This window comes from Colletes gigas, unplaced genomic scaffold, assembly GCF_013123115.1.
Source record: "Colletes gigas isolate AHSC1104 unplaced genomic scaffold, ASM1312311v1 Colletes_gigas_Sc00012, whole genome shotgun sequence".
NCBI classification, from domain to species: domain Eukaryota; kingdom Metazoa; phylum Arthropoda; class Insecta; order Hymenoptera; family Colletidae; genus Colletes; species Colletes gigas.
The window spans coordinates 4,711,479-4,730,814 of NW_025106641.1; the positions used below are offsets into that span (position 1 = coordinate 4,711,479).

A 19,336-nucleotide genomic window follows, 5' to 3' on the forward strand; every position below is an offset into this window, starting at 1 on the left:
AATATTACACAGTTTATTTTGTCGAATAAAATTCTTGAGATTTCGGAATCGGTAACATACCTTCGGGATCTCGTCCCGAAAAATATCAGTGACGCTGTAAAAGCACTAATTTTCCGCGCTCGCCGGGAACTTTGTAAATTATATTTAGCCCGCGGCCTGGCCGCGTTAACCTTATAGCGAGATTAACTTATCTATAAAGACATTTCAGTTTTACGAGGGGACCGTGCCGAACTTGGTAGCATATTTTATTTTTGTTCCGAGCGCGTCCGAGACGAGCGAAAGGGCGATATTAACGAAAGCTCGTCGTCTAATTAAGAATTATTCTCCCATAAATATCAAAACCGCTCCTGAATCCTGAGACTACGAACGGGGGAGAGCCTTCCGAATTTAACGACGCTAAATATTTTTACCGCCGGTGGCCCCGCGGTTCCGTGCGTGTGGAAATTTACAACCGACCGGGACACTGAGACACACAATTATTTGAGTTTGCCCCTTCAATTTGCCCGGCTGCGTTCTCCGTTCACGAAGGTTTGCATACGTTTAGCGGCAACGTCAACGATTTACCGCGGTCGTATTTTACCGCGACTACTGTTTTTCCTTGCGGCTTTGCTTTTACGTACTCCGCCACGCGTGCAGCTACGAATCAATATTTACGATTTTTTAATGGTTACGCGGCGAAGGTTGCGGTTGCGTTTCAAACGCTCGGCCGTGATCAACGTTGTCGCCCGATATTGACCTGGTTACGAATTTACATTCGATCTCTTCCCACAGACGTCTCTACACATCTACATTTTTCGTTCAGGTGATCGTTTATTTAACCCACTTCGATATCACTATTTGCCCTTAGTGAAAATATCACTAAACTAAAACTCTTATAACGAAGCATAAAATAAAAATTTCTCCTTTTAAATTAAGGGAGCCCATAGCCAGAGGCCATATTGTACGTTGTCTCCAGCGCTCGCCGCCAGAGGGCTACGCTCAGCTTTCTTCTCTCGCGAGCGCTCCACGAGAAGGTGTCCAAACCCCAAATAAATAAAAACGAGGCATCGTGAAGCGAAAATTCGCGTTATTTTGACGAAGGAAGGAAGTTTTGTTGACTCTGGCGGTCAACGGAACCGCTGATAATGGTTTAATGGCCGTCGGTGGGACCTCGGTTGGCAATACGTGTCATCGAGGGGGTAACAGAGACAACCGGTGCAACGTCCGTCAGGCTTCTCCATGGCGGTTGATCGTACACGCCTAATGAGGATCGCAGCGACGCACAATCAACTTCGTGGCACGTAATTATAGCGTGTCGATAAATTTCAATCGGCGGGATGAAGGGATACCGCGACGAGAGGGCGAGGGAGGAGGCTTGGCTCCCAGCTTGCTTTCGAGATTCTGGCTGGCAGCTTTATCGGCGAATAATTGATAACCTCGTTGCGACGCCTCGCTGTTGTTCGCGTATCAACGTAACTGCACCGTCGGAAACTCGGATCGAAACGTTATACGTACGTACTTCAACGAGACGCGTGATTAATTGACACGTCCCGCGCCGCGCGGTATTAACTGCCATTGAAAAACTAAGGAGCATCGATTCGCGTCGGTCTGTCACCGTTACCACGAAAGCGATCGATAAATCGAACGAAGGGATTTCGTGCTATCGACGCTTAGAAAGGATTTAGAAACCGTGTGGTTGAATCAATTTTTCGTTCATTCGCGTCTGTTTCCAACGAGAAGAGTTTCCACGTACCAAAGAGTAGGGTGAATCTGTAAGTGATTTTCACTTCGAATGATTTGTATGGACCTGTTTCGATGGCGAGAAGGGTAGATCGTCTCTACTGTTGCAAGATCCATGCCTCAGAGTCTCTGATCCACCTGTTCAATTTACTGCTCTCCAATCTACGTACGCTACTTTCTCATCCCCTGAAAAATTATGCAATTTGTAAAGAAATCTACACACTTAACTTAATATTTTCCTCTATCACATCACAGTGAACCTTATTGGAAGATTGTAATAGAGAAAACTATTCAACGTTTGTTTGTACTATGGATTGTGTTCTTTACAAATTGCATGCTTTTCAATCGAACTATCGCATAACAGAGCGAATCTCAGCGAGGGATTAGAGTACCAGGCTCAGTCTGAATCATCCAGCGATCCAAGTGGATAAATTTCCGATGGAAAATCTCACCCAGAGCCGATTGTTTACCAAAAATCCGACCACCCCCCGAGCGACAGGGACGCAAAACTGGTGTGTACGAGGGAGGGGTCGCGGTTTGACGTTTTGATCCGCAGGGGGTTGTAGGTCGCGGGCCACGTTTGTCAGCCGCGCTCCATAATTAATAGTCCTCGCGCAGGATTTGAATTGAAAAGCGGACAGGCCGATTGTACGCCCCGCAGAGGGGATGGCACCACGCCCGTTTCGTCCCGTTAATTGCGTATTTATGAAAATTTCAATCGCGCTGTAATAATCGGATTTCTGAATGCAAATTTCATCGCCACGGGTTTCTTACGGCGTTCGGAGATCAAAGGGCCGACTCGATTCGCCGGCAAGTCGGCTGGACAAGCAATTTCCTGCGGTATATACGGGGTGGTTCGTTATTGGTAGTGCCAGACGAGAAGCCACGGTGAAAATACGGCCGGCAAACGAGTTTTCGTTCTCCAGAAAAAGAATTTAGAAAATCCCAAGAGGCGTGCGTTCCTTTTTAATTTATTAAAACACCTGTAGATTATAGTTTCCCGTTAATTATGTTGGGATTTTTAATAACGCGTCGAACAAGGGTTCGTTGTTATCCTTGGAATTTGAAATTACGCGTACGCGTTCGACGTAGGCGGCGATTCGATTAATGCGAGTCACCGCCGCGCGCGGATTCAATTTAACTACGGAGAACAATTTCCGGATTTTGAAATGTACCCGGCGCGCGGTCGAATCGATTTTCTAACGTAATTTTCCGACGACGACGGTCCGAGGTCCGGGGTATTTTCGGGGAGGGTTGAGGACCCCCGGAAAAAGGCCGGATTGAAGAGGCACGCGAACAGTTAACTCGTTGTTTACGAAGCCATCTCATTAGGGAAGTATTCGGAAGCTCGTGGACATATCAATGTTGCGTGAGCTCGCCGGTGCACTAATTATAACATACCATGCGAGGAAGGCTCGGTATGCGAACTATGCGCCCGGCTAAACACACGATCTGCCCTCTTGGCAACCCCTGTCCCGCTCGACGACGACACGCACCATCCTCGTAGCCGCTTTTCATCCCGACCGGTGTTATCAAACATTTATTACACCGCCCTGGCCCTCGAGCAACTCCCTTCTATCGTTACTTTTCATCCAAGCTTCCTATAATACGAATTAATTTCATTCCAAACGTCTTGCGATTCTATTTTTACCACCAGAAGGCACTGTTTCGATTCGTGTGGTAAAATAAAGAGGAAAGATGAATTATATGTAGAGTAATTCTTGAAGAGGATAGTTTGTTTGGAGTGAAATTTTCAGAGAAATATAAATTTACCTGCCCCTTACAGTGTCAAACATACACCCCTCATCAGGCCAAATCTCACTTAGCATGAGAAACTTTACTTAGTGTCGTATCGACAGCCTTACAGATTTGTGAGTGAGGACCACTATAGCAGCTGTTCGATTGCTATTCTTTAAACGTCAATAACATTTTAACGAAGTCTCGATCAACAAATTGGTATTCTTGATTCTCATCTCATTTTACTCTTCAGAATCCTCCATTAAAATCTTTCCCAGAGGTGAGCAACGTGTATACTTGACTATAGTGGTCAAATATCCTTTTTAATCCTGTCCCTCGACACAGACCAACGTCCACGAAATTGTCTCCGAAATAAACAAATGAAAAATCGCGAGCGGGGGGCGTTGAAATTTGATGGGTGGCTCTCGATTAACGCGAGGATCGCGGCTAAAGCGAAGTGGACGGTGGAATTCGTCGGAGAAAATGAAAAGGTATAACCGTACGAGTGAAATTTATGTCCAGGTTTCGGGGATCGTTTCGCGCGAGTTCGGATCCTGCTGGTTCCCGATCGAGATTTCTAGATGGAGTTCCCCCGGCGATGCAATAGGTTCCGACCTACCGAATCCGGGGCCAAGACCGAGGCCAGGCGAGATCCCCCTCAGCCAGGCACGTAATCCGAGGACGAATCCCCAAGATCAACGGTCCGGTTTCGCCGGAAGCCCCTCCGTCGACCGTTCGACCTTTGCTAACCGATTCGTACCTCGCCCCCCCTTAGAAATTTCACTCTGTTTGCCGACCACTCTATCTTTACCGTTTAACGATCGCGTTACGGGGATCGCGTGTGGCCCCGGCGTTTCGTTTCTTCCGCCCACCCCCCCTCCGGTTCGACGCCCCCGCGAAACTTTTCCCGTTTCAACTTTCTTCTTTTGCTCGATCACCCGTTCCGGGTGCCTCGACTCGTCGCGAATTTTTACAGGAAAACAAAACGCTGCCTCGTTGGGAAAGCGTTCGATATTAAACGGGATGGAAGAGTTTTCTGTTTGAGTTTCAGTGGTTTATCTTGTTGTAATAATCAAAAGAATCTTTTGGAGTCTGTTTTGGAATCTTCTGAATCTGTTGGACTTGGTCTTCTTGGCACCTAGATCGTTCGATCGTCATTTTTAAGGGGTACGATTACGAGATGTGATATGCAACTTCTTCGAAACACAGGAGGAATTTTGTCGATTCTTTAAATAAAATGGCAGGTGTATCGGTAACAAGGGCGGGTTCCTAAGGAGCCCGAGTAAAAGTTTATCGCGTTGCAGCCGTTAACGGTGAGCTACGAGTGGAAAACGCGACCGCGTTCGGATTAACCCCAGAGATCAGTGGTTTCTCCGGAGCCTATACTTCAGCGGGATCGAGAGCACGGTTAGACGCCCGGGGCGAACGGGGTCAGGAAGGTGGTACCGGGTCAAGATGCGGATTAGGATCTCCAAGGGGTCACCTTGCGAAGCCCAAGGGTCTATATACCTATCCCATAAATTATGTCCGTCCAAACACATAGTTCTCCTATGAAGTGCCCGTTCTAAGATCGATTAAAGCCGCGAAAATACGTGGGAGCCTCCAGGAACGGGCTCGAACTCGAAGAAAGCCAAAACTATCGAATCCTCCTCTTCAGTAACATGGCAAAAACCCTCTCAGAAACTGGTAGTTACTTCCATTCGTTTCTATCTCTTCAGCAGTGCATTCTTGACACTGCAGAAGTAAGGTCAATTTATACTTTTCTACAAATTTCACAATTTTATCTCCATCTCTAAATAAAATGTTCTCCGCAACGATTACTGTACCATTTTCCAACTTATTCTCGACTGGAGTGAAAAATAAAGGTTACAGACTGTGTCAAAACTATTTTTTATTAATCATCACTTTCCAGCAGCAGTGTATGTTTGATATATTTCTCTGAAAACTACAATTTTTGCTTATTTCCACCTCTCAACGACCCCCCTCAACAATTACTATATGTTCTCCGACCTTCTCTTCGATTGTAGCGAAAAATAAAGGTTGCACCCTCTCTGAAATGTCTCCATGCTCTTTTCCGGTTGTTAAATATAGAGTCAAGCTGCGTCGGGGTCGCGTAACGTTTCGATAAGGGGTCAGGATCGCGGCTGTTGCCGGGGTCACAGCTGTCGAAACGCTGCGAAGGATCGACGAAAATGTACGATTGACTTTACGTAACCCGGAGGTGGGAGGACTTTTCAGGTCGAGATTTCAATGGTCCGGTGTCAAACATTATCCTGGCGTTGAATTCGATCAACAATGGGGGCCGCCGGTTTGCGCTGCGTTCGCACAATAATTTGTACTCGACCAGAGTCCCGGGGGTTAGCGCGTTTACAGAGATTTAACCATTATCGTGCCTATGTAACCGGATCTAATCAGATTTATAGTTAACGCGCATAAATCTGATTAATTGTAATTACTGTAATTATCGGTGCCCCCGTGGTTCATACGCGTATAAATCACGCGCGAGTACGCCGTGGAACGACGGACGTCGCCGGAAACGCACCGTCGAGTTTTCGACCAGCAAAAATCCAACCCCGCCCCCCCCCCCTTTTGTTTGCGCGTACCGACGCGAAAATCGAATTCCGTTATTTTTCGAAATTTGATTCGTAGCCACGTTGATTGGCGGGAACTCGGTTTATGTAACAAATGAGAACAATCGAAACTTTTTTCCCCCTCCCCTTCCCAACGCGAAATGTTGCGTCGTTTTTTGTCCGCGAGCGAAACGGATTTACCCGTTATTCGCTCGCATCTTGATCCAGAGGTATCCGCGTTTTCAATTTCGATCGTTCAGCGGTGGTAGCGCCCTTGACCAACGACGAGCAGATTTCGTTTAAAAATATGTCGAAAACAGCGCTCGAAACGTCCGCGAAGTTTGTTCGGATTGAATCGTCACGGGGTGTATTAAAACGCCGAATTTTTACTGGGATTTAAACAACAAAAATACATGTTTTCCCGTCGCTTCGAAAAATTCGTAACGCGCGTTCCGGATAATGCAAAACGGTTTCTCGTTCGCTCCGACTTCACGTGCCGAGAACGATCGTTGGATTTTCTTTTCTTATTTCAACGACCGCTCTGATATCGAGAAACGGCGACATAAATTCGTCTTATTGCGTCTCGCGTGAGTTGCCCCGGCCCGATATATCATAATTACGAATTAAGGCTGTCTCGTTCGAATTTATGACTATTGAGAAGCGCAGGGAGACAGGTTCGATATCTCTGTAGCATTACAGAGTCTGTTACGAAATTATTTCGAGTCCTAGCTTACATTAGAAATGCTGGATAGCGTGTTTCGCAGAGTATCTCGAACAAAATTCTACGGATAAATTAAATTCGTCGCATAAACATCCTAACGAATGCTATCGATTTTCCCTGCAACTCGAGGCCCACGACTACTTTGTTTTCTTTCATTTCGTAGTTTCGTATCTATACTGCGTGGCTCCCAACGAAGGGTTCTGCCATTAATGATACAATAATAATAATAGTTGTTATTATTATTCTCTGTCCGAGAAACAGAGCGATATAGGGACCTGGTAACAGCAACGCGAAATTACAGAAAATACAATACCGAAGATCCAACAATAACGCGAGACCTACCCGGCTATGGTGCATTGAAAACACACAACATATAATTAACGGGTGCACCGGTGCTTGTACTGAATATGCAGAAAGACGCAACAAAAATATCGAGTCGATATGGCTCGAATACTGGGGAAGGGCAACTACATGCATCAGAAACATTAATAGACAAAGCCAGTACGCGAGATATATTGAAATAGATTGCAGACTACATCGATATTAAATGTTACAAATATAGGGTGGGAGTATCCTACAATTCTATTATCAGATTTACGAATTATAATTAAATCATGTGTCTCCAAATCGATTCTATTTCTATATTATATACCGTTCATCAAGGAGCAATGATGCCAGACGGTGCCCCGGACGCACCGTGGACACATCATTTCTCTTTCTAACACTACGCCAGATCACGCGTACGTGAGCTCGTAGAGTTACGAGGAGTCGACAAAGGCGAACTGACACTTGCCCTCTTTTTCGATTCTCCGAAGCTGCCCAAAGTAATTTCGGACCGTCTCGTGGGAGTCGAGAGAGGAAGGCTCGCATTTGCCTTCTCGCTCTTGAACAACTGGACTCCGACCTGACGTCAACTGCATACGATTTGGAATCTCGACTGCCCTTTATTTCTATACGTGGGGAAATCCTCATGGACACCCGCCGGCGGGTAGTGCCGGACTCTTACCGGCTAAAACCCCACGGGAACTATAGTGAGCCCACACAGGATTCACCTATGACCAACTGATCAACTCGCGGCCGAGGGTACTCCGGGATGCCTCATTCTCAGGATGATGACACCATCCCCGCATCCCATCCCAGCGGCTGTCCCTGTCCACCACCTGAAGACCCACCACGTAGGGGTTCACCTCCCATGCCGCCTGGACAACCAGACCAGTGCGTGGATCTACGTGCCCCTACTGGTCTCTGCTTGTCTCTGCTGGCCTCCACTGACCTCTGTTGACTGTCGCTGACCACACCTGATACTTCAGACAACGTATAACAATTACTACGGGCTATTGCCAGCCTCTGCTGGCCTCTGCTGGCCTCTGCTGACCACTGCTGACCACCGTATATTTCTGGCAACGTACAACGATTACTACTGGCTACTGCCAGCCTCTGCTGACCTCTACCAACATCCCCTGCCCTCAGATGTCCTCTGCCAACTTCTCCTGACGTCAGCTGCCCTCCACTGACCGCTGCTGGCCTCTGTATGCCCCTGCTGACCCCTGCTGACCAGTGATGACCACTGCTGACCACTGCTGACCACTGCTCACCTTTGTTGACAACTTCTTATATATTATACATGTATTAAAGCTTTGTATAATGTAAATTCATGACAATAAATTATATAATTTCAAAGAATGCTATGTGTTTTCATCTTTTTTACCTTTCTTTTCCTCTCCAAATCATTACCTTAGTTATAAGACTCCCTGAAACTCCTTGGTTTCCCTGAACCCACTAGGGAGTCCTGAAACTCAGAACTTTGCTAAAAATTCAGAGTTTCCAAGAATTTTCGGCGTTTCCAAGAAATTTCAGGACTTTCCAGCTGTTTCAGGACTTTCCAGCTGTTTCAGGGCTTTCCAGCTGTTTCAGGACTTTCCAGCTGTTTCGGGACTTTCCAGCTGTTTCAGGACTTTCCAGCTGGTTCCAAAATTCCAAGGAGTTTCAGGACTTCCAAGTTGTTTCAGGGCTTTCCAGCTGTTTCAGGGCTTTCCAGCTGTTTCTGGACTTTCCAATTGTTTCAGGGCTTTGCAATTGTTTCAGGACTTTCCAGCTGGCCCCAAAATTCCAATGAGTTTCAGGACTTCCAAGTTGTTTCAGGACTTCCAAGTTGTTTCAGGACTTTCCAGCTGTTTCAGGACTTCCAAGTTGTTCCAGGACTTTCCAGCTGTTCCAGGACTTTCCAGCTGTTTCAGGACTTTCCAGTTGTTTCAAAATTTAAAAGTTAATTTTTGATTTTGGCATCAAGTACGAGAGCTGGACACTTAGGGAATCCAATTTTAACCGGAAAAACGGTCTCTTAAAACTAAGGCAATGATTTGGAGAGGAAAAGAAAGGTAAAAATGATGAGAACACATAGAATTCTGTTAAATTATATCATTTATTGCCAAAGATTTACATTATACAAGGCTTGAATACTCTTATTGTACATCATGTGAGAAGTATGCAGAGGCAGGCAGAGGCCAGCAGTGACTCTGTCTGGTATCTCGGTCTACGAGCACTGTTCCCCAACTCGACTGTAAAAATATTATATTTGCTCTCGTATACTATTTTTACTTCAGAAATATATTTTTGTATTCTGTATAATGATCGACACTTACGAAAAAAGAGAGTGTAACGAAGGAGGAAGGCCCGAGTGAATTTATGTCGCATTTCGAGGGTGTCGTGGAAGCGTGGAAAGACGGTCGACGACGAATCGAAGAGATAGCATGGCGGATATCCAGTTCCACTCGTCCGGCGTCGCGAACCCCATAAATCAGCTGCGTCGTCGTTCATCCCCTTGCTCTATTTCTCCGTGCCTTTGCTCTTAGCCGCTTATCCTCCGCCGCCGATGGCCCCTGGGGGAGAGGGGGCTGTGCTCGCCCCGGTATCTCCTTTCCTCTTTTCCAACGGACCCTTTGCATCGCCCCGGAGAGCAAATAAGCGACAACAACGTCATCTCCCTCTCGTCGTCGCCGGGAACGCGTGCAACCGTAATCAAGGACGTTAGAAGCCCCGGGTATCGGTTCACAGGCATGTGTCTGAAGCGAGTGTCGCGGAGGGTTGCGCGAACCCGATACGAGGGGGTGCTTATTGGCGGGTGGTGGCGTGCAAGTCGAACGAGGCTACTACGAGTCATGCAACCGACCCTAACCGCCATCGCCGACACTATCATCCCTTCGAATAGATTATGGTATAATATCAAGATTCGAATCGCACAATCCAACCCCCCACCCTTTGGTAAAACGCGTGCCTCGTTTTAAACCGTGGGCCTTCGTGTTTGGGGTATCTTCGTACCCAATTTTCAGCTAGGCTTTACAGATACTCGTGTTTTTAAAATTATTGCTGGCTCAAGACACTTGAGTAACCGAGAAATGGACCGATCTCACTCTATTGCATTTCTGGATCTTGGAAAAAATTTCGCGAGTCTGTGGACGCATGGATATGAAAATGGAAAAATTCTGAGGGTGAAACTGAATGATATGGTGAAATCGTCTTACATTAACGATGGATTTCGGTTGTCCATAAAGCGTAGTTGCGGGTTAAACGAGAACGGGCGCTTAGCTACACTCGATCTACCACGTAACAACGTACAAAGCATTTCCCCGTTTGCTCCATCGTGTGACGCGCGAGCGTTTACTTTTCTCCCTCGACGGTTTGTCAACAAATCGAGAGTCTCGCTCCGCGCTCTCCAAATTCCTCTTTCTGTTCGCTGGACGATTGTTTCGTCTAATTGGCGGAGAAACTCGAGTGGCCTCCGCTGCTCGAAATCACCGTTCTCCGCGTTTCGTCTCTGGTTGAAACTTCCACCGATTTTCGATCGCCCTCCACCTCGACCCCTTTGCTCTTTTCTTTCTAAAGTTCCCTCGAGCCCCACCAACACGACACATTTCACGTCGTCAGATTTTGCAACACGAGACGCTAACACGCTTCTACGAACCATGTTAATCAAGAACAGGGGGTGGAACAACGTTCGATAACTTTTACTTTCGACGCAATGACAAATAGTAGTTTATTTTTGGCCGCGAGCATGTTTGCGGCGACTGAATTATTACACCACCATTCCGAGGCTGCCTCGTTCGTGCAAAACTTGGGCTTTTCGTACGGGGCTAGGTGGGCGGAACAAAGTAGAAGAATTTTTCACTTCTTACGGGAAGGTCTTCCACGCCCTGAAGGAGAGCGTAACAGGTTGTCGAAATGCCAACCCCACGCGCCTCGCGAGAACAGGGTCGTAAACGCCTAAAAGTACCATCTATCGTCCCCCCCAAGAGTTCCAAAATTAATTACATTCGGACGACATATTCTAAAAAGAAAGGATCCTCTCGAAAGCTAACTGAGAATTCCAACCCCCTAAAACATCTAACAATAGTTTAAGAATATGGAATAAATTTATAAATATTCCCTGACGAACGTACGATACGAAAACGAAATAAATTCGACCAACAGCCATGTTGGAATTCCCGTAGAAATTTCCGTAAGACTATGCTCGCGACGAACTACCAGGGAACTACATTACTCCCCTACATTATTCATAAATTTCAACAACGCCTCGCTGCATCGACGTCGTCTACGCCCTTTGGCAGCTGCATCCCCCGGAGTGTCGTGCACTCTTGGACGCACGCACGCGTACGTACGTTTGCGAGTAAATAATTGTACCAAGGACGAATAGGGCCAGGGGATTCGCCCTGTAGATCGTCAAACGAGCTCTCTCGCGCATTATCGCGCGTCCAGCGTCCGTTTTGGACCTTTCTGCCCTTTCAATAGGAACCAGTCGGTCGTGCGGTCGGGCGAACGCTCTGCGACGTCGTTATCGTTACGAGTTCGTGACCATTATGTGCTGGCCGCTTTGTAATGATACTAGCGATAACGATACGCGCAGGTCGTCGCTGCAAAGAGGTCGTTACTGTTTTACACCGTACACGACAATCGCCCCCACGCACTTTTCAATCGACCTACACACCCCCCTTTGGCTGATTTTCAGATCGACCGTTCGGAGTCGAGTGGAACTTAGAAAATTTCACACGTCGGACCGATCGCTCGCATCGGTTTTTCCTTAATAACTCGGAAACTAGGACGTTAACAACTATTTTCGCTTATGTGATACTTGTGCAGTTTCACGCTATCTACCTGATGGGCTAGTCTATTTTTTTTTATCTCGAATTTTAAGAATTTTGTTTTTCTTTTCTCGAAAATGAGCACGACGACCTATACTTTTAACGACGGCATTGTGTTCCCCTGATTTCCCCCCACAGGATAGCGTGTCGAAATTTTGTCCTACTTGACTCTGAATGATCGAGGAAGACACGAGCCATTACCAAACGATTTTTACGAGAGTCGAATTTTTCTTTTGGAACCATAATGCCTGTAAACTTTTAAGTAAAATTCTTTTTAAAAGTTAGTAGATCAGTCGATACATTCAAACACACCCCCCCAAGGGAAGCCTGCCCCAACACGACTGCTATGAAACGACATGATCGCGCGACAAACGCTCGCAGGCGATAGGATCATTAACGCCGCGATACAGCCCACAAAGCAAATATAACGATCTATTTAAGTCACATTCGAACAGCACGACGATACCCTCGTTGGCGAGCCGCTAAATGGAGTTTTCTACGCTGGCAACAGGTCCGTTCTTATTGAATTTCGATTAGGCACAGTTACCGGAAGCCTGTCCCTCAGGAATTCATTTTTACCGAAATTTAAAAATACATCCAGAGCGGTTTCATTCGAGGACGAGCCGTGTATCGATCCTATTTTTCTATTTAGCGGCGATTACCGCAATTTTTCTAGAGCAGAACACGACGCCTGGTGAAATTTCAGTGGATCCACTTAACCTAAGTGAAAGGGTCACGCCTCCGCTCTACGCCCCGTCAGGAAATCACTTTGCTATCGAGGATCAAGCGGGCCCAGTGTGTTTGCGTTTAGTTTCGACACCCAAAGAAGCCCCCATGCTCAGAATCATTATTATCAAATATTTTAAAATTAATTTCACGATGTCCAAGTAATTTTCCAACCCCTAAAATGTCATTTTAAAGTCCAGCAGTGGATCTGGAGGATGGATTCTGGATTCGAGGTGTCTTAAGACGATGTGGGTTGCGAAAATATCATTATCGAATATTTTGAGATCAATTTCACGATGTCCAAGTAATTTTCCAACCCCTAAAATGTCATTTTAAACTCTAGCAGTGGATCTGGACAATGGAGTCTGCATTCGAGGTGTCTTAAGATGTTGTGGATTGTGAGAATATCATTATCGAATATTTTGAAATTAATTTCACGATGTCCAAGTAATTTTCCAACCCCTAAAATGTCATTTTAAACTTTAGCAGTGGATCTGAAGAATGGATTCTGGATTCGAGGTGTCTTAAGACGTGTTGGTTGCGAGAATATCATTATCGAATAGTTTAGAATTAATTTCACGATGTCCAAGTAATTTTCCAACCCCTAAAAACCCATTTTAAAGTCGAGCAGTGGATCTGAAGGATGGATTCTGGATTCGAGGTGTCTTAAGACGTGTAGGTTGCGAAAATATCATTATCGAATATTTTGAAATTAATTTCACGATGTCCAAGTAATTTTCCAACCCCTAAAATGCCATTTTCAACTCTAACAGTGGATCTGGAGGATGGATTCTGCATTCGAGGTGTCTTAAGACGTTGTGGGTTGCGAGAATATCATTATCGAATATTTTGAAATTAATTTCACGATGTCCAAGTAATTTTCCAACCCCTAAAATACCATTTAAAACCCTAGCAGTGGATCTGGATGATGGATTCTGGATTCGAGGTGTCTTAAGACGTGTAGGTTGCGAAAATATCATTATCGAATATTTTGAAATTAATTTCACGATGTCCAAGTAATTTTCCAATCCCTAAAATATCATTTTAAACCCTAGCAGTGGATCTGGAAGATGGAGTCTGCATTTGAGGTGTCTTAAGACATTGTGGGTTGCCTAACATCACAATAAAATATTTTGAAATTAATTTCACGATGTCGAAGTAATGTTCCAAACCCTAAAAACCCATTTTAAAGTCTAACAGTGGATCTGTAGAATGGATTGCGGATTCGAGGCGTCTCGAGACGGTGTGGTCGCATATCGGGCATTATTTTCCCGCGATTTCATTCGACGATCTCGGTCGGATCGTTGGCAGCTCGACTGCAATAACACCGAGCCGGGTGCAGATGCAACAATAACAGCCGCGTCGCGACGTCGAAACCGGATATCAAATTCCTGTCTCCGCGGCCCAGACGGAATCGATAAATTGGCAACGGAAAACGCCGTAGACGTATCGAGAATTAACGTTTACGCGAACGGGCACGGGTCCGGTCGCGCGGCGATCGACAAATAATGCGGCTCTAAATTCGACCGTTCTCCGCTCGGCCGAAATTAAAACGGAATGCCTGGCCGTGTCATCGTCGCGCGGCTTTTCAATCGCGCGGAATCGACGGGGAAACGTTACGAGCGTCGCACGATAACTCGTTCCACGGGCTTTCGAATGCCTGCAGACATCCGCGGGAATTATTGACATCGTCCTATCGTCGAGAAAACCCCGTTTCCACCTCGTGATCCCGCGTCTCGTATAACTCTCGAACTCGAATCGGTTCCCAGACACCAAACTTCTTAAATTGTTCGAACTCAGAATTTCCAAAAATTATCACCAGCTTGCAGAGGGGGCGAGGCGAACGTAAAAAACAAATTCGATCGTATATTTTTATAGAATTAAGAGCCGATTGTTACGCTGGAAAACGCCGACGCGAGTTGTTCGAAACGATCGGAATAGTAAAACCGGGTTTCCAATTCCAATCAAAAGTTATATCGCGCCGCTATGAACGGCCCTAAAGACAACCATGAATCCGACAATACTTCGGGCCGAACTACGTTGCAATAACCTTCGGGGTAACTGCCGGGTACCAGCGACCTGAAATATTGGCTCGACGAAATAAACGCCGCGAATTGCCGTACGTTACGCCGCCCTGAAATTAAGCAGCTCGTCTCGTCCCGGAATCCGTCTGCTTCGCGCGACGCGTGTGGTAGGGGTGCTTTATCGCCGGGGAACGTACGCAACGGCTGTTACAATTGTTAAATTCGTCGAGTTTTAGGGCCTAGGACCTCAAATTTAACGATTACGGCGATGATTCGTTGAATGAACTCCTGACGTGATTCGTAAGTTGAACGTTTCCCTCCTGAAGATGACTCGAATACTCACTGATACATTTGCCCTATAAATATCTGATGATGAACATGCCAACATCGACAATCATCGCTGCACCAAGTATAAAAATAATTTGCAGAATGGCGAGGATGCTTTTCTACCCGACTTCGATCGAAAGTAGTCGAACGAAATGTTCCCGCGATATTTCAATCGCCCCGATCGATATTTAATACTCGCTTAGGACACGCACATATGCGAGGTACGTGGATTCCGTGGGAAAACAAGAGGATCGCGCGCGGTTCCCCGACGGCCAGCAAATTTATGCCGATTTTTAACATTCCGTCCGTGCTGCGCTGGCAGACGTGACCGCCTAAAATCGAGATTCGACCGATCGATGGAACGAAACGCTGCCCCCGAAAGTGCTTTAACCGTCCACGTTCCAACAATAAGCGTTAATGCTAAAATTGGAAGCGGTTATCGATGCAGAAAGCACCACGATTCTTAATTCTACGCTAAAACGAACGTTGATGGAGCGCTTGTGAGAAAGGTACAGGCATCGTAGCCCTCTACTGGCGGGCGCCTGGAACTATCGCCACTGTACGCTACACAATTGATAATAATATCAACTATGGAACATTCAGAGTTCCTTTAGAAATTCTCCACCTTATTTTCTCGAAATTAAAAATGTGTTTCTGCTATGGCAAACTAATATCTGAGCTATTTTTGGAGGAATATTTAGGTGACACACGTTTTTAATAAATTTTCCCGCCCAAAGAGAGAGTGACCCGATGGATTAGGATCGTTTAGGGGCGATTAGGGTTAATGGTGATCGCGGTGGATGGTAAACGTCTTGGTCAGAGGCGCGGGGGACACGCGAGCGCGATCCCGGGCCCGAAACTCTGATAATTACCGAACGAGCGGGGTTTCATTAGGCGAAAGGCAACCGGTTCCGCGGGTCCCGAATGACGGACAGGTGTAAAATTGGACTGCGGTAAATCTTAGGCTGCTGTCGGGCGTAGCTGGCTCGCTGAAACGTGGATTAATTACGCAGCTTGACAGTGCTGCGGTCGGTCGGTCGACGCGACCGCCGGTTGACACCGGCGCAAACGGAGATCCTGCTGATTGCGAATCTCTTCCTCGTCCTTTCCCGGGGATCGCGGCGGAAACGGCGCCATCAACGTCCGCGACAATTCCCGGGGTCGAGAGCTGTCGCCAGATAGAATTTCGTATGAGCTCGTTAACGCGACGATTGCCATTTCTTTACGAGCTAAAATTTCACCCAACGCCTACTCCCGCGGAATCGAGCCGATCCTCTGCTCAGAGGCCCTCCGGTTCCCGCGCGGGACCGGAAGTTACACGTTGGGTGGCCATACTGGCGAGCATCGTCCTCCAAACGACCAACTACAGCTTTTATGGGGCTCGGTGCTTGGCAGGACCGATCGAGAATTCTCAGCTTGATCGATTCGTGGAGGATCGAGGGAGACTGAATGGAGCTATGTTAGATATAGATGACTTTAGAGATTTATCAGAAACGTGTTAATTAACGTTCAAAGTTTGTGTTGCTCAAAGGGTTAGTCTGGGGTAGTCAAAGGGTTGAGTCTGTAAATAAGCAACATTTGGTAGAAATAAATGGAAAGAACTTATAAGAAACAAGCGTTTCCCGTAGCAGTGCACGAATACAAGTAGCAGAGACTGAATATTAGAAAATATAACGCGGAGTTTCGAGCAGGAACGACGAAGCTTGGATTTCCCCGGGAGCCAGCGAGCCCTGCTGTTCGATGTAGGCTGGAAACCCGAAGACCTCTAATCAGAAGGCCGCAACGTTACCCGATAGAACGGTTCGAACGCTGGCGGAACGCTAAACGACCCGTTGTACTTTCGTTATTGGGACGCGTCCCATTGATTGCACGGTAATTAATTGGCGATTCATTAACCGGCGAACGATAATAGACGTTTATAAATGTAGATACGCGCAAAGTGTTTGATTTGAATACCAAAGGCGGGGGCCTCTATCGATTGCACTATTTGTCGCTCGTTCGCGCGTGCAACTCTGTTTCGGGATCGCGTCTGCGCGCGCGCATCACTCTCTCGATTTCTATCTCTCTCTCTCTCTCTCTCTCTGTCTCTCTGGACTATATATACATCACGTATAATACAAACATCGTTAACAGTGCAAACCGCCGGGACGAATTGTAATAATTTGCCGACTGAAATTACGTAATAAAGCGGGCATATAGACGCATCCGCTCGTACAATGAACTGCACACGGCGCATTGTTATTTGCCAGCTTGGATGACGAATATTCCGGGCCGTACGCTTCGTGCCGTGTAACGCAATACTTTCTCGTTCGATCGGACGAAATTCCGCCCGGGTGGAACCAGACGGAAGGAAAAAGCTAACGAGAGGGAACACCGTCATTAATACATTATCGCGCTGGATCGTCGATTGTCCATCGAACGGAAACAACGCGCCGCTCCGGACGAGGAAGGAAGCACGTAACGAAAGCTACGAGACAGACAAAAGCCCAATGGCGACGAACTATAGGCCGGTGCAGTGGCCCTTAGCCTTCCTTTTCCCACGAAACCCTCTTTGGAATCTAATAAAGCATCATACATTCCTCGAAAAATTTCCTAAATATTTGTGAGGCAAATATATCAAATGTTACCATTTTATTTATCAAATTTCTTTGCTAGTTTGCGGAGAAAATTTTGACTCGAGAGGACTGGTAAACTCTGTGACTGAAAATTTTATGCATTTTTGTAACTTCGCTGGGGAGTTTAGGAATCCTCAACACGTCAGCTTGAGAATTAATTTATCATGATGAGATCTATTCTTGAGAATTGTCCAAGCACCCACAACTTGGACACCAAAATGAAATTATTGCCAAAATGTGTGCAAACCGAACGTGCAAGCAACAGGTTGGTCGAGAATTTTACCCTGTCAACGGAGCAAAGAAACATTCCACGAGGCACGATTAACTTCATTGCCAGGACACGATGTAACGAAAGTGTAAGAAACAGGCAAGAGGGACCGGGAAACTAATGGACGACCAAAGTGATTATGAGAAGAGACTGTTAGAAATTTTACAGGGGAACGTATGTAGAGTTTGACTTGCGAACGGACATCGAGACCGAAGACTTCGACCCCCGTTTATTTCAACTTGATTGCCAAATTGAAATTCGCAGGTTAAATATTTGGGCGCATTCTGTTTTCAGATGCAGTCGCCGCCGCGGATATCGATCGCAGCTTGTTACGAGAAAGCTATTTATTTCCTCGCATATCGCGTCCAATATTTGTCTTGAAACAGTTTCATTTAAAAAACACCGACGCGAAACACGAGCCTCGCGGTTATAATTACTCGAACCAGTACTTTCGAGGGCCCTTGAGCGATTTAAATTAGACGGTACGATTTATGGACGACCTATTGACTACGCGACGAGTTAATCGAGTGTCGAACAAATTTATTCAACATCAGAAACAAATTTATAAGTAAAATCGACAGCAAGTAAGTGCCTAAATTTTTCAGTGAAAAAAAAAATTTCAAATCGTTCTAGAAAAATTATTTTCTGCTGCAGGGGTCCATTTCAATCATTTTTGGTGAATAGACATACCCCCGAAATCCTACGCGTTTTCGAGAAAAAAATTCCCTACTGAAAATGCAATGTCTGACCACACATTGGTATGTTTCCCTTAAATTTTTCCGTAATAATAAGCGTTTTAAAAAAATTATTTTCGGTTGGGGGGATCAATAACAATCATTTTTGGTGAACAGACATATCATCAAAATCCTAACCATTTTCGAGAAAAAAATTCCTTACCGAAAATATCATGTCTGACCATTTATTGATATGTTTCCCTGAGATTTCAAACGAATCTTTAAAAAGTCATAACTTCTGAACGGATTGGAGGATTTTAATGTTTCAAGAGGCAAACTACGCGTATTTTAGTAAAGAATATGTAGAAATTCTAAGAATCTTCGATAAATGGTTCCTTAACTCGATGAAGTGAATATTTCATCCTCTCTAATCTAATACTTCTAGAAAAAGCCACGAACGTCTATATTTCCGGGTTCCTGTAATTTTCCACGAGCGACCGCTCCGGATAAAATAACAAGAAACGTCTCCATCTGTAGGAATAAAAATGTTTCTCGATGAATAGATGGCGAGTCCTCGGATGTTTAAATACTCGGATGGAAGGGACTCCGAGTAAACGCTTTGGCCGTCGGCGGTTGCAGCGAGGGGTTGTCGCGTCCGACTAGGGGGTGTAGAAGTAGTCGCATCCCGTCGAGGGAGCATAAAGAGAGCGGAGTTTTGCTGGGATAGAGAGAAATTGAGAGATCGAGGGGGGAGAAAGAGACTCTAACGAAGAGAAAAAAGGTGTCGTGGGAGGAAAGAAACCGAGCGGAACGCCTAGGA

At 46.0% G+C, this 19,336-nt stretch overlaps 1 protein-coding gene across 1 annotated transcript in view; it reads left to right on the forward strand.

Annotated features, from left to right (window-relative positions):
- The first annotated feature begins 7,840 nt into the window (after positions 1-7,840).
- The window catches only part of LOC122398936 (nephrin-like), a 234,443-nt gene continuing 222,947 nt past the window's right edge, over positions 7,841-19,336 (forward strand). The window contains exon 1 of the mRNA XM_043399206.1: positions 7,841-7,962. Within this exon, the coding sequence (XP_043255141.1) occupies positions 7,841-7,962 (122 nt within the window). The remainder of the gene's footprint in view (positions 7,963-19,336) is intronic.